At 41.6% G+C, this 26862-nt stretch overlaps 1 protein-coding gene across 1 annotated transcript; it reads left to right on the plus strand.

Annotated features, from left to right (window-relative positions):
- Positions 1–2701: 2701 nt before the first annotated feature.
- LOC128696501 (atrial natriuretic peptide receptor 1) lies at positions 2702–26459 on the plus strand. The gene is made up of 8 exons (XM_070090292.1): positions 2702–2883; positions 12119–12268; positions 20148–20271; positions 22330–22398; positions 23308–23581; positions 24580–24674; positions 24793–25709; positions 25773–26459. The coding sequence occupies exons 1-7, from the start codon at positions 2795–2797 to the stop codon at positions 24847–24849; spliced, it is 858 nt and encodes a 285-aa protein (XP_069946393.1). The 5' UTR covers positions 2702–2794; the 3' UTR covers positions 24850–25709; positions 25773–26459.
- The last annotated feature ends 403 nt before the right edge of the window (positions 26460–26862 follow it).

Here is a 26862-nt window from a genome sequence, read left to right on the forward strand (position 1 = left end):
TGCTTCAATTGCTCTGCAGGAGCCATTGCTCTGACAACTACGACACCAGCTGAACAGAATCAACGTACATAATTTGTGGAAGAGAGCGTTGTGTGACTAAGGCATCGGTATAACTTAAGGCATCCTGCTTAGCTTCAAAACAAAGCCCTGATTGTGATCTGATGAGGTCCTATGGGAAAGAAAGTGAGAGATGGTGACCTGGAAGGAGGTAATTTTCCATAATGCAGAGAGGTGTCGCTGTCGTCTTGACGCACACCGTTCATTTTATTCATTCGCAGATCAGTTTCAGTTTTTAATTTCTGTCTGGAGTGCTTATTTATGGTGAAGAAATTTTGGAAGGCTTCTGAACAAGGTTTTGGGTGGTTTTTCTGACCATATTACCATCAGTGATGACGTTTATTTCAGTTACACGATCTCGGATGCTTGGAATATCAACTTCTTTAACAGCAAGTTTAGTAATTTGGTAGTACGCACGTGAATATTTTTGGACAATCGTCATTACTTTGTTTTAAAAAAAATTCAAGTCCTCCACGCTTGATATCTGATACAAAAGCGACAAAGACATATTATGGTCACGTATTCCAACCGAGACCATCAGGAAACACGATCTTGTGGACTGCGCCTCTGAATAGCGGAGGACACCTGCTACAGTATCTTCGTTTCACAGTGAAAATAATCCACCCAGGTCCTGACACAAGTCTAGCACATACTGCAGCGATTGTTTCTCGGGTGCCGGAGAATCCGATGGTGTCAGTTAAGGTCTTCACTTATTCTTCTTTGCCTTTGAAACAACACAGACTTTCTGCTGGACAGGTAGTCTATAATCCAGCGGAGAAAATATGTATATATTTCTAGAATACAATTTTTTTCTGTAACTGTTGTCGGCAGTATGACATTTACATCCTACCAAACCTAAATTTAATCATACTACAACACAGCTTTCCTTTGGGGCTATAATACTCCTCTCTTACGTTCCAAAAAAAAAAAAAGTTCCTTGAACCATGTACACGTTTAGGAAGAAGAGGTAAGATGGTCCCGGGTGAATGTTATGGTGATAGTCTGGAGAAGGAGGCTTGGCATAGATGAAAATAACCATTTTTCCATCGCATAAATTCTGGCCATACAGATAAATAACTACTCTAACCTGGTGGAAGCATTATCTCAGCGGAAGCCATCAATACACCTGAAGGGCCGACCCAAGCGAAAACACACAATTCTCCTCCACCTAAAAGCCTGAACCGCAAGAAAACAGATGGTTATCCCTGGCTTGATCCAAAGAATAACAAACGCTGCTGCTGGAATCCTGCTCTAGAGTGAAAGCAAGTTTACTCGTTGCCTAAATTGTGTGTTCTGTATTGCGAGTTACCCTGTATACACATTAAAGATTGTACTAATATTAACATTTTTTACCTAAGGTATCCTTAAATAGTGAACAGATCACATGGCGGCTTTAATGAAAAAACCATACCAGGGGCGGGGTTAGAACCCGCGATCAGAGAGTCTCAAAACTCCAGACCTTCGCGTTAGCCACTGGACCAGCTAGCTTCAACAGCATTCATGCAACTAGGTATATTTCTACACCTTCCTATGTTATAGAAATATACCTAGTTGGATGAACTATATTATAGCTAGCTGGCCCAGTGGCTAACGCGACGGTCTGGAGTTCTGAGACTCTCTGACCGCGGGTTCTAACCCCACCCGTGGTATAGTTTATATGCTTAGAATTCACTTTAATCTTCATTTTAGTTATTAAAACTCTCTTCATTGGTGATGTAGAGGTAAAACTATGTACTGTGCCAAAACAAAAGCATTCACATTGCTAAACTCACAAACTAGTATTTAGTCACTTAGCCATAATACCAACTTACCTCATAATTTGTAATATTTTAAAATAAAGAATTAAACTAAGTCTGCCCGAAATGCCTAGCCATGCTAGGTGTTCTAGTGGTACACTCTGTAATTAGTATTTTACTACATGTAAACCACACAATAACCAAATTCTGTAAACTCAGCATTGTAATCCTTATAGAGAATAAACTTTGAATTTGAATTTGAATTTGAAAAATACAACCTCAAAGACTCTCCTGTGCTCCAGAAGCTGTAAACCCAACAGCCTAGCCAAGCACTACGAGTATAACTAATGTGTAGTGAGAGTTGGTATGAGTGTCGGTGTCAGGCTCTGCCCTCTGTGATAGCTCTTGTTTTTTTACGGAGTAAACGAGGGGGCCAGCGGAAAACTTGGGTAAGAGTCGAAATCACCTCGGAGTGTCCCATCACAGGACTAAGACCAGAGTCAGGAGGAATTATTTTAGTTTCTCCTGACATAAAATACCATCACTATTGTGAGGAATTAAATATTTATGAGTATTATTATTAGAAGTAGTAGAAGTAGTTTGAGTAATTATATTTTTATTATAGTTATGTGGGTTTTTCGTGTCTATAAATATATATTTTTCTCGCACACACACACACACACACACACACACACACACACACACACACACACACACACACACACACACACACACACACACACACACTGATACAGTCAACATGATCAATTTTTTTTTTTCAAGAGATTTTGGTGAAATAATATTAAAATCCCCTTCTTCTTTGAATGAGACATGTTTGCTGCATCACCCCTGTGAGTTTAGTGCTTCCCTGTGAATGAATTGACGATATTCTCACCCAGGATGTTGTCTGCCCAACAGAAATCGTGGAGAACGTGAAGAACGGCGGGCATCCAGCGTTCCGGCCGAGCACGGAAGACGAGGCAGCGGCGGAGGAGGAGGTGATGCAGATGATGAAGAAATGTTGGGCCGAGGAGTGTATGGAAAGACCTGACTTCCAGCAACTCAAGACCATCATACGAAGACTCAACAAGTAGGTCCCTCTGAGTCACCTCTTACTCTCTCCGTCAGTTGTAAATCCCACTGACACGGGTCTTTCCCTTAGTTGTGCCGGAACTGTGGTGAGGTGCAAGACTCTCGTGCAACGCTACGGATGTTGAAAATATTATAAAATACCGACAAGTTGATGATTCAGACACATGTGCAACAGTTGGATATCTTTACTGATAAAACGTTTCGTCTACACGGTAGGCTTTTTCAGTCAAATACAAAGGAAGCAGATGAAATGATATAATGATGTAATCAGTCCATCAACCTTGGAGGAAAAGTATTTGATATGGTCAGTCCCTCAGCCTGGAGAAGTGTTCAGCTCCATAGAGCTAAACTTAGGGACTGATTACCTCAGTCTACTGTTTTGTTTTGTTTTGTTTTTTTTTTGTCCCTGGAGTGTATTGATCAAGCAATTGGTGGGCGAAACATCTACAGAATAAAGATACCCAGTTGTTACTGTCTAATTCTTCAGCTTGTGGGTATTATATACCATTGATGCTATGATACTAGGAATCTTTATTGACGAAACGTTTCATGTGCTACGTAGGCTTCATCAGTCGAATACAGAGATTAATTACACTCATGGAGACAGTAAACGAGGTAGGAAGGTAGTGTGAGGTAATCGGTCCCTATCCTTAGTGAAAGACGAAGTATGGAAAGTGGAGAGGTAGTGTGAGGTAATCAGTCCCTCAACCTTAGTGGAAGACAAAGTAGATAGGTAGTGTGAGGTAATCAGTCCCTCAACCTTAGTGGAAGACAAAGTAGATAGGTAGTGTGAGGTAATCAGTCCCTCAACCTTAGTGGAAGACAAAGTAGAAGGCAGAGTGTGAGGTTCACACAACCTGTGCACTCTGGGTGTCGCTCGTGTTGAGATTGCCTATAAAATATTCTTTACTCTCAGCCTTGGCAAACTTCACCCCGCCACTGGATCAGGGTGACTTGAATAAGATTACTCAATTACCGCTAATTGGTAAAAGCCAGATATACTTTTTCCCCATTATTTTACACCTTTCGCTAATTTTGGAAAATGTGAGAGCCCCGTTAAAGGCAAACGTTGTTAACATGTTTGCTAGTCCACTTGACACACACACACACACACCACACACTACGCCGCCAGGAGCTGAGTCTCGACCCCTGCAACCACAAATAGGTGAATACACACACACATACGTTGGTGTGCGCCTGAGTTTCCTGGGATGTGTTTGAAGTGACTTCGCGAGCAGGTGAAGTTTGTGGGTTGGTGTGTGAGCTGAAGTTATGGCATCAGAGGCGGAAGTACTATGAAACTAATGAAGCTTAAGCTTTTGGGCCCCTAATTCTGGAGGGACCTTAGAAAATACTTTAATCCACATTGTTTAAGAATTTTAGGTGTACTGTATGATAAGGGGTTGCGAAGGGGGGGCCCCCCATAACAGTTCAAGCTTCAGGGCCCCAAAAATGTAGGTCAGCCACTGTATGGTACATAACTTACAGAGCAGCCTTGCAGTAAAGAAAATAAATAACGCGGACTAAGACCCGCGTCAGGAAACACTTGTCCTGTTTCCTGACGAACCTTACCTAACTTAACCAGCGGATACTCCCTAACTCGTGTCTCTCGCTGGTACAACCCACAAGGGAACGAGCGGCAGCAACACAATTTGTAAGTTGGTAAGAGTGAAGACTGTGCAAGTTTGGCTCAATTTTCTCATTTTAAGAAACCCTGATTTTCATTTAGAGAGAATTTTAAGTTTACAGAATTTGCAGTTTTTCTTCTGACAGTGTTGTTGGTTTATTAATGAGACGTATGTTAGCCTGTGTTCCTGTGTTATAATAATAATAATAATAACTAATAATAATAATAATCATTATTACTACACGTACATGATATAACTTATACAGACCATAGCTGACACCAGTGATATGGAAAACTCCGGGTTATGCAGAATATTTCCCGCAACTTAGGTTATGTGTACAGCTTTTGTTCATGTATGTATGGAGCTTTTTTATATGTGGAGTTTTGTTGCTCCTATTGTTCATCTGTGGAGAGTTTTTGCGTTTTTATTGTTCACATGTGCGGGCTTTTGGGCCTCATTGTTCATATATGAATGTATGTACGTATATATATATATATATATATATATATATATATATATATATATATATATATATATATATATATATATATATATATATATATATATTTATATATTAGCACACTGGCTGATTCCCACCAAGGCAGGGTGGCCCGAAAAAGAAAAACTTTCACCATCATTCACTCCATCACTGTCTTGCCAGAAGGGTGCTTTACACTACAGTTTTTAAACTGCAACATTAACACCCCTCCTTCAGAGTGCAGGCACTGTACTTCCCATCTCAAGGACTCAAGTCCGGCCTGCCGGTTTCCCTGAATCCCTTCGTAAATGTTACTTTGCTCATACTCCAACAGCACGTCAAGTATTAAAAACCATTTGTCTCCATTCACTCCTATCAAACATGCTCACGCATGCCCGCTGGAAGTCCAAGCCCCTCGCACACAAAACCTCCTTTACCCCCTCCCTCCAACCTTTCCTAGGCCGACCCCTACCCCGCCTTCCTTCCACTACAGACTGATACACTCTTGAAGTCATTCTGTTTCGCTCCATTCTCTCTACATGTCCGAACCACCTCAACAACCCTTCCTCAGCCCTCTGGACAACAGTTTTGGTAATCCCGCACCTCCTCCTAACTTCCAAACTACGAATTCTCTGCATTATATTCACACCACACATTGCTCTCAGACATGACATCTCCACTGCTTCCAGCCTTCTCCTCGCTGCAACATTCATCACCCACGCTTCACACCCATATAAGAGCGTTGGTAAAACTATACTCTCATACATTCCCCTCTTTGCCTCCAAGGACAAAGTTCTTTGTCTCCACAGACTCCTAAGTGCACCACTCACTCTTTTTCCCTCATCAATTCTATGATTCACCTCATCTTTCATAGACCCATCCGCTGACACGTCCACTCCCAAATATCTGAATACATTAACCTCCTCCATACTCTCTCCCTCCAATCTGATATCCAATCTTTCATCACCTAATCTTTTTGTTATCCTCATAACCTTACTCTCCTGTATTCACTTTTAATTTTCTTCTTTTACATACCCTACCAAATTCATCCACCAATCTCTGCAACTTCTCTTCAGAATCTCCCAAGAGCAGAGTGTCATCAGCAAAGAGCAACTGTGACAACTCCCACTTTATGTGTGATTCTTTATCTTTTAACTCCACGCCTCTTGCCAAGACCCTCGCATTTACTTCTCTTACAACCCCATCTATAAATATATTAAACAACCACGGTGACATCACACATCATTGTCTAAGGCCTACTTTTACTGGGAAATAATCTCCCTCTTTCCTACATACTCTAACTTGAGCCTCACTATCCTCGTAAAAACTCTTCACTGCTTTCAGTACCCTACCTCCTACACCATACACCTGCAACATCTGCCACATGGTGGCCTGGTGGTTAACGCTCTCGCTTCACACGGTGAGGGCCTGGGTTCGATTCCCAGCCAGAGTAGAAACATTGGACGTGTTTGTTTCCACCTGTTGTCTATGTTCCCCATCAGTAAAATGGGTACCTGGGTGTTAGTCGACTGGTGTGGGTCGCATCCTGGGACACTGACCTAAGGAGGCCTGGTCACAGACCGGGCCGCGGGGGCGTTGACCCCCGGAACTCTCTCCAGGTAAACTCCAGGTATCCACCCTGTCCTACGCCTTTTCCAAATCCATAAATGCCACAAAAACCTCTTTAGCCTTTTATATATATATATATATATATATATATATATATATATATATATATATATATATATATATATATATATATATCTTTCTTCTTTCAACGTACCAGCCGTATCCCACTGAGGTGGGGTGGCCCAAAAGAAAAAACTGAAGTTTCTCCTTTTAAATTTAGCAATATATATAGGAGAAGGGGTTACTAGCCCCTTGCTCCCGGCATTTTAGTCGCCTCTTACGACACGCATGGCTTACAGAGGAAGAATTCTGTTCCACTTCCCCATGGAGATAAGAGGAAATAAACAAGAACAAGAATTAGAAAGAAAATAGAAGAAAACCCAGAGGGGTGTGTATATATATATATATGCTTGTACACATATGTGTAGTGTGACCTAAGTGTAAGTAGAAGTAGCAAGACTTACCTGTAATCTTGCATATTTATGAGACAGACAAAAGACACCAGCAATCCTACCATCATGTAAAACAATTACAGGCTTTCGTTTTACACTCACATATATATATATACATATATATACATACATATATATACATATATATATATATATATATATATATATATATATATATGCAATAAGATCACAGTAAACAGGTGATTTCATAGTTCCTTGATAATGTGAGTAGTCACGAAAGCGCTTAGAATTTCTCTTTTCTTTCAGAGTGGTTGTTTTGCATATATATATATATATATATATATATATATATATATATATATATATATATATATATATATATATATATATATATATATATATATATATATATATATATATGCAAAACAATCACTTTTTTTTCTTGTTCGTAAGTGAAGGATTTTATTACTGTTTATTGTGTGTTGTTGTGGTGGTTTATGGTGTTACTTGTGAGGATGGTGATGAAGCTCTGGCTTCAGGAGTTACTCGGTTGATGTAGGGTTCTGGAGATATGCTCGGCGCTGTGTTCTCCCCTAACTCTTTCTCACTGAGTGAAGTCTACAACATCTGTCTTCAGCCCAAGTCTACATCCAGTTTCCGGTCTTCTTACCTCCCTTCCCCAGTCTTCAAACCCTTGCATTTGCCGGGGGTTGAATTGTAACAGCCACAACTGTGACCCGTCTTGAAAAATCTTCAGGTCCGTGGGTATTTTTTCCGTGTTCTCGTGTGTGTTTGTGTGTGTGTGTGTGTGTGTGTGTGTGTGTGCCTGGGCTGGTACACAAAATATTCCCTCAGACAGTGGTTTGTGGGACATTTTTATGCTGGCCGCGTTGTCCTCCTCTGATTTGCATGAGTGAGGTGCTGAATACTCCATTCGGCAGACACATTTTAGGTCTGCATATATATACATATAGTTCCTGCTTTACCCTTCTGTGCAAGAAAGATTTCGTCTCCTCGCGTTTGCCCAAGGCTTTATTACCTTTCACTTTCTCTCTCTCTCTCTCTTTCTCTCTCTCAATTCAATTCAATTCAATTCAAAGTTTATTCTCTATAAGGATTACAATGCTGAGTTTACAGAATTTGGTTATTGTGTGGTTTACATGTAGTAAAATAATAACTACAGAGTGTACCACTAGAACACCTAGCATGGCTAGGCATTTCGGGCAGACTTAGATTAAATCTTAAGTTTAAAATATTACAAAATTATGAGGTAAGTTGGTATTATGGCTAAGTGACTAAATACTAGTTTGTGAGTTTAGCAATGCCAATGCTTTTGTTTTGGCACAATACATAGTTTCAGTATTGGTGTATCACAGGCCAACTTATGACTAGTTAAGATTCATTATTTTGAGATTGAGATTGATATTTCTGTTTATGGTCAAATGGGTGAGTGAGTGTAAGTGTTAACCACCAGGTGGCATTCGTGTAATTAGTTGACAGGGTGTATCAGGGAGATAAGATGTTTTCTGATGGTAGTTTTGAAGGTGATGAATGTGTCTGCAGTTTTAGAATTTTCAGGTAGGGTGTTCCAGATTTTAGGGCCTTTGACATACATTGAATTTTTGTAAAGGTTTAGTCGGACACGGGGAATGTCATAGAGATGTTTGTGTCTGGTGTTGTGCCTGTGGGTTCTGTCACAACTATCAAGAAAGCGTTTTAGGTCAAGATTAATATTGGAATTTAAGGTCCTGTAGATATAGACTGCACAGTAGTAAGTGTGGATGTACTGAACAAGGAGTAAGTTTAGATCTATGAAGAGTGGGGGGTGTGTTGCCAGGGATGGGATTTAGTGATTATTCTTACTGCGGCTTTTTGTTGGGTTATTATTGGCTTTAGGTGTGTTGCTGCAGTTGAACCCCAAGCGCAGATAGCATAGGTGAGGTATGGATATATAAATGAATGGTATAGTGTGAGAAGGGCAGTTTGCGGCACGTAGTATCGTATCTTGGAGAGGATCCCAACCGTTTTGGATACTTTGGATGGGTCCTACACAGATAACAGCAAGGAAATGAGTGAGCTACTCAAGTCCCAATATGACTCAGTTTTTAGCAAGCCGCTAACCAGACTAAGAGTCGAAGATCAAAATTATTTTTTTATGAGAGAGCCACAGAATTTGGTTAACACAAGCCTATCCGATGTTATCCTGACGCCAAATGACTTCGAACAGGCGATAAATGACATGCCCATGCACTCTGCCCCAGGGCCAGACTCATGGAACTCCGTGTTCATCAAGAACTGCAAGAAGCTTCTATCACGAGCCTTTTCCATCCTATGGAGAGGGAGCATGGACACGGGGGTCGTCCCACAGTTACTAAAAACAACAAACATAGCCCCACTCCACAAAGGGGGCAGTAAAGCAACAGCAAAGAACTACAGACCGATAGCACTAACATCCCATATCATAAAAATCTTTGAAAGGGTCCTAAGAAGCAAGATCACCACCCATCTAGAAACCCATCAGTTACATATCCCAGGGCAACATGGGTTTAGAACAGGTCGTTCCTGTCTGTCTCAACTATTGGATCACTACGACAAGGTCCTAGATGCACTAGAAGACAAAAAGAATGCAGATGTAATATATACAGACTTTGCAAAAGCCTTCGACAAGTGTGACCATGGCGTAATAGCGCACAAAATGCGTGCTAAAGGAATAACAGGAAAAGTCGGTCGATGGATCTATAATTTCCTCACTAACAGAACACAGAGAGTAGTCGTCAACAGAGTAAAGTCCGAGGCAGCTACGGTGAAAAGCTCTGTTCCACAAGGCACAGTACTCGCTCCCATCTTGTTCCTCATCCTCATATCCGACATAGACAAGGATGTCAGCCACAGCACCGTGTCTTCCTTTGCAGATGACACCCGAATCTGCATGACAGTGTCTTCCATTGCAGACACTGCAAGGCTCCAGGCGGACATCAACCAAATCTTTCAGTGGGCTACAGAAAACAATATGAAGTTCAACGATGAGAAATTTCAATTACTCAGATATGGTAAACACGAGGAAATTAAATCTTTATCAGAGTACAAAACAAATTCTGGCCACAAAATAGAGCGAAACACCAACGTCAAAGACCTGGGAGTGATCATGTCGGAGGATCTCACCTTCAAGGACCATAACATTGTATCAATCGCATCTGCTAGAAAAATAACAGGATGGATAATGAGAACTTTCAAAACTAGGGAGGCCAAGCCCATGATGACACTCTTCAGGTCACTTGTTCTATCTATGCTGGAATATTGCTGCACACTAACAGCACCTTTTAAGGCAGGTGAAATTGCTGACCTAGAAAATGTGCAGAAAACCTTCACGGCGCGCATAACGGAGATAAAACACCTCAATTACTGGGAGCGCTTGAGGCTCCTAAACCTGTATTCCCTGGAACGCAGGAGGGAGAGATACATGATTATATACACCTGGAAAATCCTAGAGGGACTAGTACCGAACTTGCACACGAAAATCACTCACTACGAAAACAAAAGACTTGGCAGACGATGCACCATCCCCCCAATGAAAAGCAGGGGTGTCACTAGCACGTTAAGAGACCATACAATAAGTGTCAGGGGCCCGAGACTGTTCAACTGCCTCCCAGCATACATAAGGGGGATTACCAACAGACCCCTGGCAGTCTTCAAGCTGGCACTGGACAAGCACCTAAAGTCGGTTCCTGACCAGCCGGGCTGTGGCTCGTACGTTGGTTTGCGTGCAGCCAGCAGTAACAGCCTGGTTGATCAGGCTCTGATACACCAGGAGGCCTGGTCACAGACCGGGCCGCGGGGGCGTTGACCCCCGGAACTCTCTCCAGGTAAACTCCAGGTATGTGTTGGATATGGGTGCTGAAGTTCAGGTTGTTGTCGAGGTATAGGCCTAGGAATTTGCCCTCATTATGCCTGGCAATTAGAGTGTTGTCGATCTTAATGTTGATTTGCGCATCTCCTGCTCTGCTACCAAACATAATGTAGTAGGTTTTGTCAGTGTTAAGCGTAAGTTTATTGGCTGTCATCCAAGTCGATATTTTGATCAGCTCCTCATTAACAATGGTGTTGAGGGTGGCAAGATTAGGGTGAGAGATGACATAAGTCGTGTCGTCAGCGAAGAGAATAGGGTTCAGGTGTTGAGATACGTTTGGAAGATCATCATCTCTCTCTCTCTCTCTCTCTCTCTCTCTCTCTCTCTCTCTCTCTCTCTCTCTCTCTCTCTCTCTCTCTCTCTCTCTCTCTCTCTCTCTCTCTCTCTCTCTCTCATTTAAAAATAAGTACTTGGGTGCTAATGGACTGGTGTGGGTCGCATCCTGGGACAAAACTGACCTAATTTGCGGAAATGCTCATCATAACAAGCGGCTTTCTATATAGTAGTATGTTATTGATGTCAGCTATGGTCTGTATACCTTGTATATGTACTTGTAGAAATAAAGATTATATTATTATTATTATTATTATTATTATTATTATTATTATTATTATTATTATTATTATTAACGATACAAAGATGGATAACAAGCTTTTGTTGTGGCAATGTTTCACTCTGTGTAGAGCTTAATCAAATCATGTTCTACTCAGTGTACAGCTTTATTCAGCTTATTCAGTATCTCTCTAATAGGATAAAAACTTAAATATAGAATGGACGGGTCCATGAGCTGGTGTGTGTGAGTCTAAGTTAGAGCAGCCTAGCATGAGCCAGTAGCCCTGCTTCAGTGTTCCCTCCTTCTTGTGTTGCGCATACAATGCCTACTACACACAAATAACCTACACATAGGAGAATGACACTTATGTCGACGTTTCCGTCCGAGTCGTACCGAAACGTAGTCATGAGTTTATTTTCCTATGTTTTATTTTCCTATGTTTTATTTTCCTATGAATTTAAAAACATGTGCAACACCTAGGTGTTGTACAACACCTAGGTGTTGTACATGTGTCCTATTCAAACACTCGAGTGTCTTCGGTTTACTTAACGCACTGCCTTCCTTGGGTTATCCTGGGTGGCTAACCCACCGGCGTTAAAAATCCTCACAAAATCTTATCTTCCAGGGACAACGAGTCTGGTAACATCCTGGACAACCTGTTGTCACGTATGGAACAGTACGCCAACAATCTGGAAGCGCTGGTGCAGGAGCGTACGGCAGACTACCTGGAGGAGAAGCGACGGTGTGAGGAACTACTCTACCAGCTCCTCCCCAAGTAAGTAACACCACCTACCTGATGGCTGGTGTGGGGAACTACTTTACCAGCTCCTCCCCAAGTAAGTAACACCACCTACCTGATGGCTGGTGTGGGGAACTACTCTACCAGCTCCTCCCCAAGTAAGTAACACCACCTACCTGATGGCTGGTGTGGGGAACTACTCTACCAGCTCCTCCCCAAGTAAGTAACACCACCTGCCTGATGGCTGGTGTGGGGAGCTACTCTACCAGCTCCTCACCAAGTAAGTAACACCACCTACCTGATGGCTGGTGTGGGGAACTACTCTACCAGCTCCTCCCCAAGTAAGTAACACCACCTGCCTGATGGCTGGTGTGGGGAACTACTCTACCAGCTCCTCCCCAAGTAAGTAACACCACCTACCTGATGGCTGGTGTGGGGAACTACTCTACCAGCTCCTCCCCAAGTAAGTAACACCACCTGCCTGATGGCTGGTGTGAGGAACTACTCTACCAACTGTGACTGAGAACATAGGGTATGTGACAGTGTGATGGCTGTCTGGTGTGTGTGACAGTGTGATGGCTGTCTGGTGTGTGTGACAGTGTGACGGCTGTCTGGTGTGTGTGACAGTGTGATGGCTGTCTGGTGTGTGTGACAGTGTGATGGCTGTCTGGTGTGTGTGACAGTGTGATGGCTGTCTGGTGTGTGTAACAGTGTGATGGCTGTCTGGTGTGTGTAACAGTGTGATGGCTGTCTGGTGTGTGTGACAGTGTGACGGCTGTCTGGTGTGTGTAACAGTGTGATGGCTGTCTGGTGTGTGTGACAGTGTGATGGCTGTCTGGTGTGTGTGACAGTGTGACGGCTGTCTGGTGTGTGTAACAGTGTGACGGCTGTCTGGTGTGTGTAACAGTGTGATGGCTGTCTGGCACTAGCAACACAGACGAGCCAGGAGAGTCACCATAGTGATGCAGCAACCTGATTATCACAGGGACTCACTGATGGACAATTTGATTAGATTTAGTATTATTGTAGCAGTCCAGGCTGTCTCCAGCCATATTATGTTGACACTGAACGGGAACCCGTGTGAACGCCATCACGGGATCAACTCTCGTCAATTTCTCTCAGTGCTGGTTTATATTTTGTCTTCGTTAGGTTGTATGCAGTGTAAATTCTGTGTATGTTCTTGTAATCCAGTTTCTGCCTCTTTTATTTCTCTAGTATTTCTATTTGTTTTATATAAATTTCAATGTTGCATTTGTGTATGTTTAAGGTCGTGTGCCTGATCAGTTAAAATTTTTAAAGCTTTCATTGAAAAGGTCTTAAAAAAGAAAATTTTGGAGATCCACGAACGTGAGCTTGCCCCCCCCCCTCCCTCCCTTACCCCTAACAGGTGTTTATTTACCCTGCTTATGTTGAGAAACCCGAGTCTGGTATTCCAGGAACACGATCTGTCGGTCGATTCACAGGCAAGTTCCGGTGTTGTGGAGTCTTCCACGGTGTTGTGGAGTCTTCCACGGTGTTGTGGAGTCTTCCACGGTGTTGTGGAGTCTTCCACGGTGCTGTGGAGTCTTCCACGATGTTGTGGAGTCTTCCAAGGTGTTGTGGAGTCTTCCAATGTGTTGTGGAGTCTTCCAATGTGTTGTGGAGTCTTCCACGGTGTTGTGGAGTCTTCCACGGTGTTGTGGAGTCTTCCACGGTGCTGTGGAGTCTTCCACGGTGTTGTGGAGTCTTCCACTGTGTTGTGGAGTCTTCCACGGTGTTGTGGAGTCTTCCACTGTGTTGTGGAGTCTTCCACGGTGTTGTGGAGTCTTCCACTGTGTTGTGGAGTCTTCCACGGTGTTGTGGAGTCTTCCACGGTGTTGTGGAGTCTTCCACGGTGTTGTGGAGTCTTCCACGGTGTTGTGGAGTCTTCCACGGTGCTGTGGAGTTTTCCACGGTGTTGTGGAGTCTTCCACGGTGTTGTGGAGTCTTCCAATGTGTTGTGGAGTCTTCCAATGTGTTGTGGAGTCTTCCACGGTGTTGTGGAGTCTTCCACGGTGCTGTGGAGTCTTCCACGGTGTTGTGGAGTCTTCCAATGTGTTGTGGAGTCTTTCACGGTGTTGTGGAGTCTTCCACTGTGTTGTGGAGTCTTCCACTGTGTTGTGGAGTCTTCCACTGTGTTGTGGAGGCTTCCACTGTTAGTTTAGTTAGTTTAATATGTTTATTATGCACCCCATACCCATCCTGTGGGCGGTAGTCAAAAGGTTACAGAGGTACATAATTGGTCCACTGTGTTGTGGAGACTTCAACTGTATTGTGAAGTCAAGGATTCCACCCTAGATTATTCCACTCTCTTCAGGATTCGAGTCTGGAACCCTTGGTGTTCGAAACTACTACTACACTCACCACCAAGCTAAAGGAGAGCGCACCTTGCTCATCCCAAGAAGAAAGTTTCTTGCCGATGACTTTGGACAGACCGAAGTGTTAAAACTAGCTGGGAACATACTGTTGTCTATTCTACCTTCCCTGACCTTGTCGAATTTGGTTTCCATTTATGGTTGCTGTTAACTGAAAATCAAATTATTTACTTTACTCTTCCTTTTCTAGTTCTTGATCCTCACGGTCCTCTTAGTCCTTAAAGTCCTCAGAGTCCTTCACTAGAATAGGTTGCCCTCCCTCACTCTAGTGCAAAAACATTTACACTCGTTTAAGAATAGTCCTGACACTTTTTTTTAACGAATATCGAGTTCAACTCCTCTTCCTCTTCCTTTTCCCTCCTCAACATTCACCTTCCCCTCTTCCTCTTTCCCCTCCCCATCTTCACATCACAGTCACAAGATCCCCGGGTTCGATTTCCTGACACTGAAAAACAGTAAAATTGCGAAAATGTTTGAATGTTAGAAGACTTCTGTGGGTCGCATCCTGAGGGAAAAATGTATTAGAGCACTCCAGTCCTGTTAGAACGTTATATCCTGTGTAAGACAACACTCCAGTCCTGTTAGAACGTTATATCCTGTGTAAGACAACACTCCAGTCCTGTTAGAACGTTATATCCTGTGTAAGAAAACACTCCAGTCGTGTTATAACGTTATATCCTGTGTAAGACAACACTCCAGTTCTGTTAGAACGTTATATCCTGTGTAAGACAACACTCCAGTTCTGTTAGAACGTTATATCCTGTGTAAGACAACACTCCAGTTCCAGTTCTGTTAGAACGTTATATCCTGTGTAAGACAACACTCCAGTCCTGTTAGAACGTTATATACTGTGTAAGACAACACTCCAGTCCTGTTAGAACGTTATATCCTGTGTAAGACAACACTCCAGTCCTGTTAGAACGTTATATCCTGTGTAAGACAACACTCCAGTCCTGTTATAACGTTATATCCTGTGTAAGACAACAGTTCTGTTAACGTTATATCCTGTGTAAGACAACGCTCCAGTCCTGTTAGAACGTTATATCCTGTGTAAGAAAACACTCCAGTCCTGTTAGAACGTTATATCCTGTGTAAGACAACACTCCAGTCCTGTTAGAACGTTATATCCTGTGTAAGACAACACTCCAGTCCTGTTAGAACGTTATATCCTGTGTAAGACAACACTCCAGTCCTGTTAGAACGTTATATCCTGTGTAAGACAACACTCCAGTCCTGTTAGAACGTTATATCCTGTGTAAGACAACACTCCAGTTCTGTTAGAACGTTATATCCTGTGTAAGACAACACTCCAGTCCTGTTAGAACGTTATATCCTGTGTAAGACAACACTACAGTACCTGCCTGAAGTGTTCAAGCAATGAGTAAAAGTAAGTGTGTAGTTAATGTTTATTAAGTAAAACTCAGCGCTACTACATCCTTAGTTGCATAATGAGCAGTTATTGGATGAGGTGAGTGGAGAACGAGGGTGATTGTATTATGAGGTGAGTGGAGAACGAGGGTGATTGTATTATGAGGTGAGTGGAGAGCGAGAATGATTGTATTATGAGGTGAGTGGAGAGCGAGAATGATTGTATTATGAGGTGAGTGGAGAGCGAGAATGATTGTATTATGAGGTGAGTGGAGAGCGAGAATGATTGTATTATGAGGTGAGTGGAGAGCGAGAATGATTGTATCACTGCTGTAGGGCCTCAGTCCTCTCACTCCTCTCTTCCCCAACCACGCCTCATTCTCTCCCTTCTCTCTTCCCCCATTCCTCCCCTACCACTTCTCTCTTCTCTCTCCTTTCCCTATTCCCCCTGTCTCCTCCTCCTGTCTTCTTCCCCTCCTCCTCCCCACCACCCTCACCCCCACTGCCTACTACTCAAGCCCCTCCCAAATGCTTGCTATGACGTCACTGCTTTGCCTTTTGTCTTCAATAATCGGTGGGGAGGAGAGGGGAAAATGGTGGGAGGGGGTATGGGAGAGTGGTGGAAGGGAGTACGGGAGAGTGGTGGAAGGGAGTACAGGAGAGTGGTGGAAGGGAGTACGGGAGAGTGGTGGAAGGGAGTACGGGAGAGTGGTGGAAGGGAGCACGGGAGAGTGGTGGAAGGGAGTACGGGAGAGTGGTGGAAGGGAGCACGGGAGAGTGGTGGAAGGGAGTACGGGAGAGTGGTGGAAGGGAGCACGGGAGAGTGGTGGAAGGGAGTACGGGAGAGTGGTGGAAGGGAGCACGGGAGAGTGGTGGAAGGGAGTACGGGAGAGTGGTGGAAGGGAGTACGGGAGAGTGGTGGAAGGGAGTACGGGAGAGTGGTGGAAGGGAGTACGGGAGAGTGGTGGAAGGGAGTACGGGAGAGTGGTGGAAGGGAGTACGGGAGAGTGGTGGAAGGGAGTACGGGAGAGTGGTGGAAGGGAGTACGGGAGAGTGGTGGAAGGGAGTACGGGAGAGTGGTGGAAGGGAGCACGGGAGAGTGGTGGAAGGGAGTACGGGAGAGTGGTGGAAGGGAGTACGGGAGAGTGGTGGAAGGGAGCACGGGAGAGTGGTGGAAGGGAGTACGGGAGAGTGGTGGAAGGGAGTACGGGAGAGTGGTGGAAGGGAGCACGGGAGAGTGGTGGAAGGGAGTACGGGAGAGTGGTGGAAGGGAGTACGGGAGAGTGGTGGAAGGGAGTACGGGAGAGTGGTGGAAGGGAGTACGGGAGAGTGGTGGAAGGGAGTACGGGAGAGTGGTGGAAGGGAGTACGGGAGAGTGGTGGAAGGGAGTACGGGAGAGTGGTGGAAGGGAGTACGGGAGAGTGGTGGAAGGGAGTACGGGAGAGTGGTGGAAGGGAGTACGGGAGAGTGGTGGAAGGGAGTACGGGAGAGTGGTGGGAGTCCGGGAGAGTGGTGGAAGGGAGTACGGGAAAGTGGTGGAAGGGAGTACGGGAGAGTGGTGGAAGGGAGTACGGGAGAGTGGTGGAAGGGAGTACGGGAGAGTGGTGGAAGGGAGTACGGGAGAGTGGTGGAAGGGAGTACGGGAGAGTGGTGGAAGGGAGTACGGGAGAGTGGTGGAAGGGAGTACGGGAGAGTGGTGGAAGGGAGTACGGGAGAGTGGTGGAAGGGAGTACGGGAGAGTGGTGGAAGGGAGTACGGGAGAGTGGTGGGAGTACGGGAGAGTGGTGGAAGGGAGTACGGGAAAGTGGTGGAAGGGAGTACGGGAGAGTGGTGGAAGGGAGTAGGGGAGAAGGAACGAGATTTTATGGGAAAAAGCTGGAAATATAAAATGGGGAGTGATAGTATAGGTGAGGGACGAGCGCGATAGAATGTGTGAGAAAGAGGGATGGAATAAAGGAAAATTAATTGAGGGAGAGAGAGAGAGAGAGAGAGATAAGTTCACTGAAGAGAGGGGGGGAACGGGACGACTGATAAAAAAAATATGAAGAGAGGTTAGGTAATATTTGTCAGGAAAAAGGACAAGTGTTTCCTGACGCGGATCTTAGTCATATGATGACCCACAGCTGGAGCTTTCGATCATCTGACCGAGGCCTTCCGCTGGCTTACCCCTCCACCCCTGAAACTGGACAAATATCTTCACCAGGTGCCAAATCAACCAGGTTGTGATGGATGTGGGGCAGAGGGCCACCAGCAGCAAACAGCCTGGTTGACCAGGCTACCACCAGACGAGTCTGGCCCATGGCTGGGCTCCAGGAGTAGAAAGACTCTTGGAAAGCATCAAAGGTATATCAAAGGTGGATGCTAGCGTACCACAAGTAGTCTGTCTTGAACCTTTGATATTTAATGTTTAATTCAGCTACCCATTAAACCTCGTTTGTTTCAGTCTTGAAGATTTTTATTTGATCTGGCAAAAAAAAAAAAGCAAAACAAGAATTTAATTATATTACCAGTGACATCGCTGACTGTGAAGTCCTGACGTATAATTGTGCTAGATACGTCAACTGTACCAAAATTTCACTCTACCTAGTGTAAGATAAGATGTATTAAAGTTATAAATGAAAAGGATCTTGATATAGCATACGCTACGACCATTCCTACATTGTAGCATATAACATTAGGTGATGTAACGAGTGACCTGAGACAGACGAAGCAGCTCTATCCACACATTGCCTTACGAACCATACCACGGACGGGGATAGAACCCGCGATCAGAGAGTCTCAGAACTCCAGACCGTCGCGGGTTCTAACCCCGTCCGTGGTATGATCTGTTTGCAATTTTGTCATTACGATTTCGTGAGTCATTGCCTTACGAGCTTTTACTGTGACGACCTTTCCCTCTAGAACTTTATCTAGTCAATGACTTTATAGAGCTCTACATACAGTTGGTAAGTTTATTTTAGTATCGGTACACATAAGAACAATTATCATACCTAGTAACATATACCGAAGGACCACGATGGAAATAAGACAGACAAGAAAGGAAGCTATCGAAGTATACCCTCAATTCGCATCAATAGTTTTCTATCTAAACATTGTCCTTACTTAAACTGCTTGGCCAAGCACAATAAATCGGCATTTACATGTAGACTACACTAAAATGTATGACAGCTTTAAATATTTACATCCCTTTTACGTTTTTGTGTGTATTCGTGGTCGAAAATATAAAGGAGGTCCCTCTTACATTGCTGGGAAATACTATGGGACGTGCACACAGGTTCTCATTTTCGTTTAGATTTAATTACAGAGAGTGGGGAAATTCTGGGCGTGAAAAACGATACCTCCAGAATTTCATGCAGTTTAATATCAGTATAAAGCATCCCGTGCCTATATATATATATATATATATATATATATATATATATATATATATATATATATATATATATATATATATATATATATATATATATATATATATATATATATATATATATATATATATATATATATATATATATATATATATATATATATATATATATATATATATATATATATATATATATATACATACATAATTTTCAGTCTCGGTATTGTGACTGGAACAATACACAGATAACCCGCACATAGGAGAGGGAATCTTAAAACGACGTTTCGGTCCGACTGGGACTAATAACTAGCCCTTAAACTGTCCAAACGTAGATATACGTTTGGACAGTTTAAGGGCTAGTTAATGAGATAAGCTTCATTGTCCTCCAGTGTGTGGGTATATGTGTATTATTATATATGTGTATTATTTAGACTTTGAATGACTTGTGCAGTGGATAGATCAACATCCTGATCTATCTCCTGCAACATGAAGAATTAAGACACATGTGCAATATCTAGGCATCTTTATTTGTTGACGTTCCGCCATCCAGTAGTTTTTTCAGTACATCAGGACATGATGGGAAGACCGTAGAACTATATACAAAAAGCGATATAATCAGTCCCTCAGCCTTGGAGTTAGTGAAGAGTACCATAGTCATGTGTGTACTGTAAATCATTCCTGCGAAGTAACACTCGGGCGAATAGTGGCAGAAAAATGTTGGGGTGGTCTGTGTGACAGTGTTGTTGCTTACGATGTGAGTAAGATCATAAAATGAATGTTTCAGGTCTGTGGCCAGTCAACTGATCGCAGGGAAGAGCGTAGTGGCAGAGACTTATGACTGTGTCACCATCTACTTCAGTGATATTGTGGGATTCACTGCTCTCTCAGCACAGTCCACGCCACTGCAGGTATGTGGCTGTGTCTGGTACACGGATACTTGGTACATTAAATCCTACAGGCTATACGAAGGTCATTAAGGTTACTTGTCACCTGTTCACCATCAGTCAAGCCTATTTTAGTCCCTAAAATAGAGATCAAAGTAAATTCCCTGAGAGATACACACCTCATGTATATACATGTGATTACCCTAGGCATGAAAAATGAAAAAAAAATTATAAAATTATACTTGAGCATGGCGATTTTATAATTAATGTGAAAGATAAAATTTCAAGCACTTAGCCACCTCGCCACACTAGGCTGTGAGGGTATTAAGATAAAATTTATATTGCAATTCCATAAATGAACATTTTTTTTTTTATCATAGTTATTCATTGACGCTTTATATAATCAAAATTATCCCTCATGGAATTAATCCTATTTTTTTTCTTTCTGTTATATAATAAATTGAACCGACAAGTTGATCAGTAACACACATGTGTAACACCTGGTTAGCTTTATTGTGGAAACGTTCCGCCACGCTGGCTTCATCAGTCTAATACAGAGAAGAAGGGTTGAAGATCAGAAGTAATCTGAGGTAATCAGTCCCTCAGCCTGGAGTCGATGTAATCAGTCCATCACTCAAGACTGATGGACTCAAAAGATTGATCAGTCTTAAAGAGATTGTTGAGGATTTTTTTTTTATTATTTATTTGTTCGCCGGTATTCTCCCGGCCCGGGTCTTTTCCAAGTAGTGGTGACCCGGCCTTGGCTCCCTATCTGGGGAGTGTCTCGAGACCTAAGTCTCCCATGGGAGGAGGTACAAGTACCTCCTCATCTTTGGGACCAAGTGTCCCCAGGCCTAGCCACATCCCCCGCCCTCACGGGGCTCGTAGGGAGAAGCTAGGCCTCTGGTCTGCCATCTACCCCGCCTCAAAGGGGCTCGTGGGGATGGCAGTCTTATGAGCTGCAGATGGTAGCAAGCTCAGGCACTGATTGATGAGGATTAATTACATCGACTCCAGGCTGAGCGACTGATTACCTCAAACTCCTAATTTCAATCATTCTTCTCTACTGGACTGAGGAAGCCGCTGTGTGGCGAAACGTTCCCATAATAAAGATAGCCCAGTGTTACACACGTCTAATTCATCATCTTACAGAAACAAGGCGCATCACTCCTAGTATGAAGATAAATATTGAGATTCTAGACTCTATACCATTGTATAAAGCATGTTTTATATATATATATATATATATATATATATATATATATATATATATATATATATATATATATATATATATATATATATATATATATATATATATATATATGTATATATATATATATATATATATATATATATATATATATATATATATATATATATATATATATATATATATATATATATATATATATATATATATATATATATCCATGAATTTATGTTTGTATCTCCATTGCTTTAAACAGTCAACAGTTGTTATAGGCTGCGATATAATTCTTCCTTTGTCTCCTTTCTTGTCTTCTTTTCCTTCGTTCTCTTTTCTGTCTTCTCTGTTACCTCGTCTTTATCTCCTTTCCCTTCTTTGTATTTTTTTTGTCATTTTTCTTCTTTTGTCTTCTTTTTTCCTCTACATTATGACCTGAGGTGACCTCACTTTCTTCAATGTTTCCCATGTTGTTGACCTGCTAAATGACCTCTACATTATGACCTGAGTTGACCTCGCTTTCTTCAATATTCCCCATGTTGTTGACCTGCTAAATGACCTCTACATTATGACCTGAGTTGACCTCACTTTCTCCAATATTTCCCAGGTTATTAACCTGCTAAATGACCTCTACATTATGACCTGAGGTGACCTCACTTCAATATTCCCCAGGTTATTAACCTGCTAAATGACCTCTACATTATGACCTGAGGTGACCTCACTTCAATATTCCCCAGGTTATTAACCTGCTAAATGACCTCTACATTATGACCTGAGTTGATCTCACTTTCTTCAATATTCCCCAGGTTGTTGACCTGCTAAATGACCTCTACATTATGACCTGAGTTGATCTCACTTTCTTCAATATTCCCCAGGTTGTTGACCTGCTAAATGACCTCTACACCCGTTTTGATGCCATCATTGAAAATTTTGACGTATATAAGGTAAGCTGAATTAAAAGATCCTTGACACAAATTAGAACTGACCCGGAGAATAATATAGTGAGTGGTAATCCATTATAGTTCTGGATGATGTCCTGGCGCTCTCAGCCTTGAACATTATTCCGTTCTAGATTATTATTATAAAACTAAGCGCTAAACCCATCAGGGTCATACAGCATTCCATTCTAGAAAATTAAATTGATGTTGTTTGAAGATATTGCTAACAATGGACGTTTGTAAATAAGTGGAACGGAAGAAAAGGTCGTATATAGTTATTGTTGTATACGTGTGGAAGCGCTAAAATCATACGAGCTTTATGGAACCTGGTTAATGGGAGGTAATTAGGTTCAGTAAGGTTCTAATCCTCATCACAATTGAATAATATGGAATGATTATTCACTATTAATGTTTATCCTCACTAATTTTATAATCATTTAAAATTTATTTTAATAAACAATATATACTATTCCTCTCGACCATAACATTATTAAATGTGGTAATTCCTTACAAAGTTTCACGGTATAATTTACATGAAACAAATTACTGGATTCAGGTCATGATAAAATCCAGGTATTGTATCTCAAAATGTCTTCATTCAAATCATGTAAATTACAGTACGAAATCTTTTCCACCTGCATTCTCGTGTATGTACGAGCATTTCAGCGTATTCTCGCTCTGTTTTTAATGCATGAACTAAAGTGTTACATTAGGTTAGGTCAGGTTTGTCAGGGAACAGGACGTGTATTTCCTGACGCTGGTGGGTCTTAGTCATATTATGACCCGGAGCTGGAGCCCTTGATCATTTGACCGGGGCCTTCTGCTGGCTTACCCCCCCCCCACCCACCCGCCTTTAAAAATTATGGTTAGGACTTATTACACTTAAAATTAACTAAAGTGTTGTGGTGTCACCAGGTGGAAACCATTGGTGACGCGTACATGGTGGTTTCTGGACTGCCAGTGAGGAATGGCACTCTTCACACTCGGGAGATCGCCAGCATGTCCCTGGCACTGCTGAGGGAGGTGGAGACCTTCACCATTAGACACCGTCCTGAGGACAAGCTCAAACTGAGGATCGGCATGCATACAGGTCCCTGTGTGGCTGGAGTGGTGGGACTCAAGATGCCGCGGTACTGTCTCTTTGGCGACACTGTTAATACTGCCTCACGTATGGAGAGCAATGGACAACGTGAGTGTTTTATTATAGCCTATGGTAAATTACACACACACCTTGAGTCATACTATGTCATCGGGCTTTAAATATCAGAAATTACAGGTATAATTCCCTCAGGACGCAATAAACACTGTGGACAGAGTGCATGGTGAAGTTGTCTACATGACTCAAGAAATCGTAATGACACGATTGCAAACCATACCCCCGGCCGGGATTGAACCCGCGACGGGCTGGAGTTTTGAGACTCTATGACCGCGGGTTCAATCCCGGCGGGGGTATGGTTTGAAGTTGTCTAATTAAGAATAATGTTTAACTTTATTATATTCTTGGAAAAAAATCCCCAGATTAGATGGGAAGAAACTACCCAACTTTGAGATTTCCTATCAAATTTAAAATTATTTGAAATAGTGGCCTTCATATTATATTATCTGGTAGACAATCTGTGACTTTAAATACAGTCCCACTTTTCTCTTCTCTTGTGAGGAACTCTTACACCAGCTTCTGGTTCAACATGTCATTGATATAAAAAGTGAAATCCCAGTATAATCTAATTTTTCTCCTTGTAACTTAAGCCTGGTGGAGTGGTGATCTTCCCATAACTATGATGACAGATGCAGGTTATAAAACAAGTTTTTATTGAGTTAACTTCTTGCTGTGTAGACACGGTAGAGCTTCATCATACTAATGATGACTTGTCATGATTGTGACCAGATCTAACTTTGTGGTCCAGTTCCTGGACCCATTATGCGCCTCTGTAATCTTTGACCACCGCCCACACCATGGGTGTTGGGCACATAGAAAATAGAAAAGATATTAAGCTAACAGATGGAAGCTAACCAAATAAAACCTTGTGCTACAATATGTGTGTCTGTCACCAGTAACTGTAGGCTCTGATTTAGTGTGTTGTTTATTATACATTAAACTTCTACAGCAAAATAAATCATCATTTTATAGCACATGTGTTATTAAAATCAAGCATAATTATTAGTATTTAATGTATCACTTTCCCACAGCGCTGAAGATTCATGTATCACCAACAACCCAGAAGATGTTAGCTGAACACTACCCATCATTCATCCTCGAGTTACGTGGGGAGGTCGACATGAAGGTATTGTTCAGTTTATTATTATTATCTTCGGCTGTGTGTGTGTGTGTGTGGAATACATGAATGCAATGTAATAAATATAATGTAAACATAAATTTCACTAGACTTTTTACATCCACAGGGGAAAGGAAGAATGAACACGTACTGGTTACTTGGAAAACATGAAACAGACTGTTAAAGAAACAATGGCTCATCTTCCTCAGGCTCCAAGACTTTTCTTACTTCCAAGACCTCATCCTCAAGACATTTTAATATTGTATGTTAAGAATCTCGCCAATTCTGCCAGCCCACATTACTTTCCGCTGAAGAACTTGCCTAAACCCCACTGCTCAGAACTTCATACTTCGTTCTATCTTACACTTGTACACAGTTCTTAACGTATGTACAGCCTCAGCAGTCACTACTGTAAATTTACTAACACTCCCCCACAACATGTACATTAATAACTCAAAAGCCTTTTTTTTTTAACGGTGGTGAGGCTTTACCGTCTCACCTCACATATATTTCTACGCAACACTTGAACTATGAGAAACACTAATGGTACCATTTTAGTATAGGAAAATCATACATATATGTTTGATATTAATTGTCCCCCTTATTTATTACTTGTAACAATTAAAAAAACGTTCTAAAAGGCTTTGACACTAGTCTAAATGGTTGCTATGATATAAATAACTATTTTTATCATGTATATACTCTGCAGATGAAAGTTATTTAATTTTGTAATGAATTACAAGGGAAGTTTTTCTTTTATGTAAATTACCTCTCATTGAAAATACAACTTATCAGTGGAAATTAAAATACAGTAACTTTAAGTATATACTGCTTTGTGTCCCCAGTTTTTTAAGCTACAACTTTTCTTGCTAAATATGATATACGGTTAAGGAATACTGACGACTTTTAAAATCTTCAGATCCACTTTTTTTTATAAATAAACAAAAACCTAAGGTTAATGTTAAAAACATTAAAAGTATGGCAATAATAGACATAAACAGAGGCCTTTTTAACTACTTAAAAGTTGGCATATGAAATTGCTAGGCCAGATTATTATTATAATCAAAAAGAAGCGCTAAGCCACAAGGACTATACAGCAATTGCTAGGCCAAAATAAAACTTCAAGGCTATATACACAGTAAGTTTATTCAGGTACACACAAATACAGTTACATAGATTATCATACATAGACAGAGTGACTTATTCCCATTGGGGTCTTTTTAGTTATTTACATTAGTTATTCCATGGTTTCTCAGTGTTTATACGCTGCAAGTTTAATAATTATTGTAGATATTCTTGACTGGTGGTGAACAGGTCAAATGCTGCCTTAATGACCTTCGTGTAATCAATATGATTTAAAATTGAAAACAAACTTCAGACATGTATACAAAGGTTAGCTGATATTCTTATATCCATCACTACAATCATTATGTCTACTTCGCCTGCCATCTTCATGGAGTAGATAGACACCTACCAGGGGTGGGAGAGAAAAACTCACATTAACATTTTATATCTTACAGTCAAGATTCACAATCAGTGATAATGTTATCTTACAATCAAGAGTCAAAATAACACAATGGTAATCTATCTTACAATCAAGAGCCACAATAACACAATGGTAATCTATCTTACAATCAAGAGCACAATAACACAATGGTAATTTATCTAACAATCAAGAGCACAATAACAATGGTAATCTATCTTACAATCAAGAGCCACAATAACACAATGGTAATCTATCTTACAATCAAGAGCCACAATAACACAATGGTAATTTATCTTAAAATCAAGAGCCACAATAACACAATGGTAATTTATCTTAAAATCAAGAGCCACAATAAGTGATAATACTATCTTACAATCAAGAGCCACAATAAATGATAATACTATCTAACAATCAAGAGCCATAATAACAATAGCAATTTAACAATCAAGAGCCACAATAGCACAATGGTAAGCTAACAATCAAGAGCCGCAATAACACAATGGTAGTCTAACAATCAAGAGCCACAACAATGGTAGTCTAACAATCAAGAGCCACAATAACACAAGGTAATCTAAAAATCAAGAGCCACAATAAGTGATAATACTATCTTACAATCAAGAGCCACAATAAGTGATAATACTATCTTACAATCAAGAGCCACAATAAGTGATAATACTATCTTACAATCAAGAGCCACAATAAGTGATAATA

Source organism: Cherax quadricarinatus, chromosome 31 (assembly GCF_038502225.1).
Source record: "Cherax quadricarinatus isolate ZL_2023a chromosome 31, ASM3850222v1, whole genome shotgun sequence".
In the NCBI taxonomy this organism is placed as follows: Eukaryota; Metazoa; Arthropoda; class Malacostraca; order Decapoda; family Parastacidae; genus Cherax; species Cherax quadricarinatus.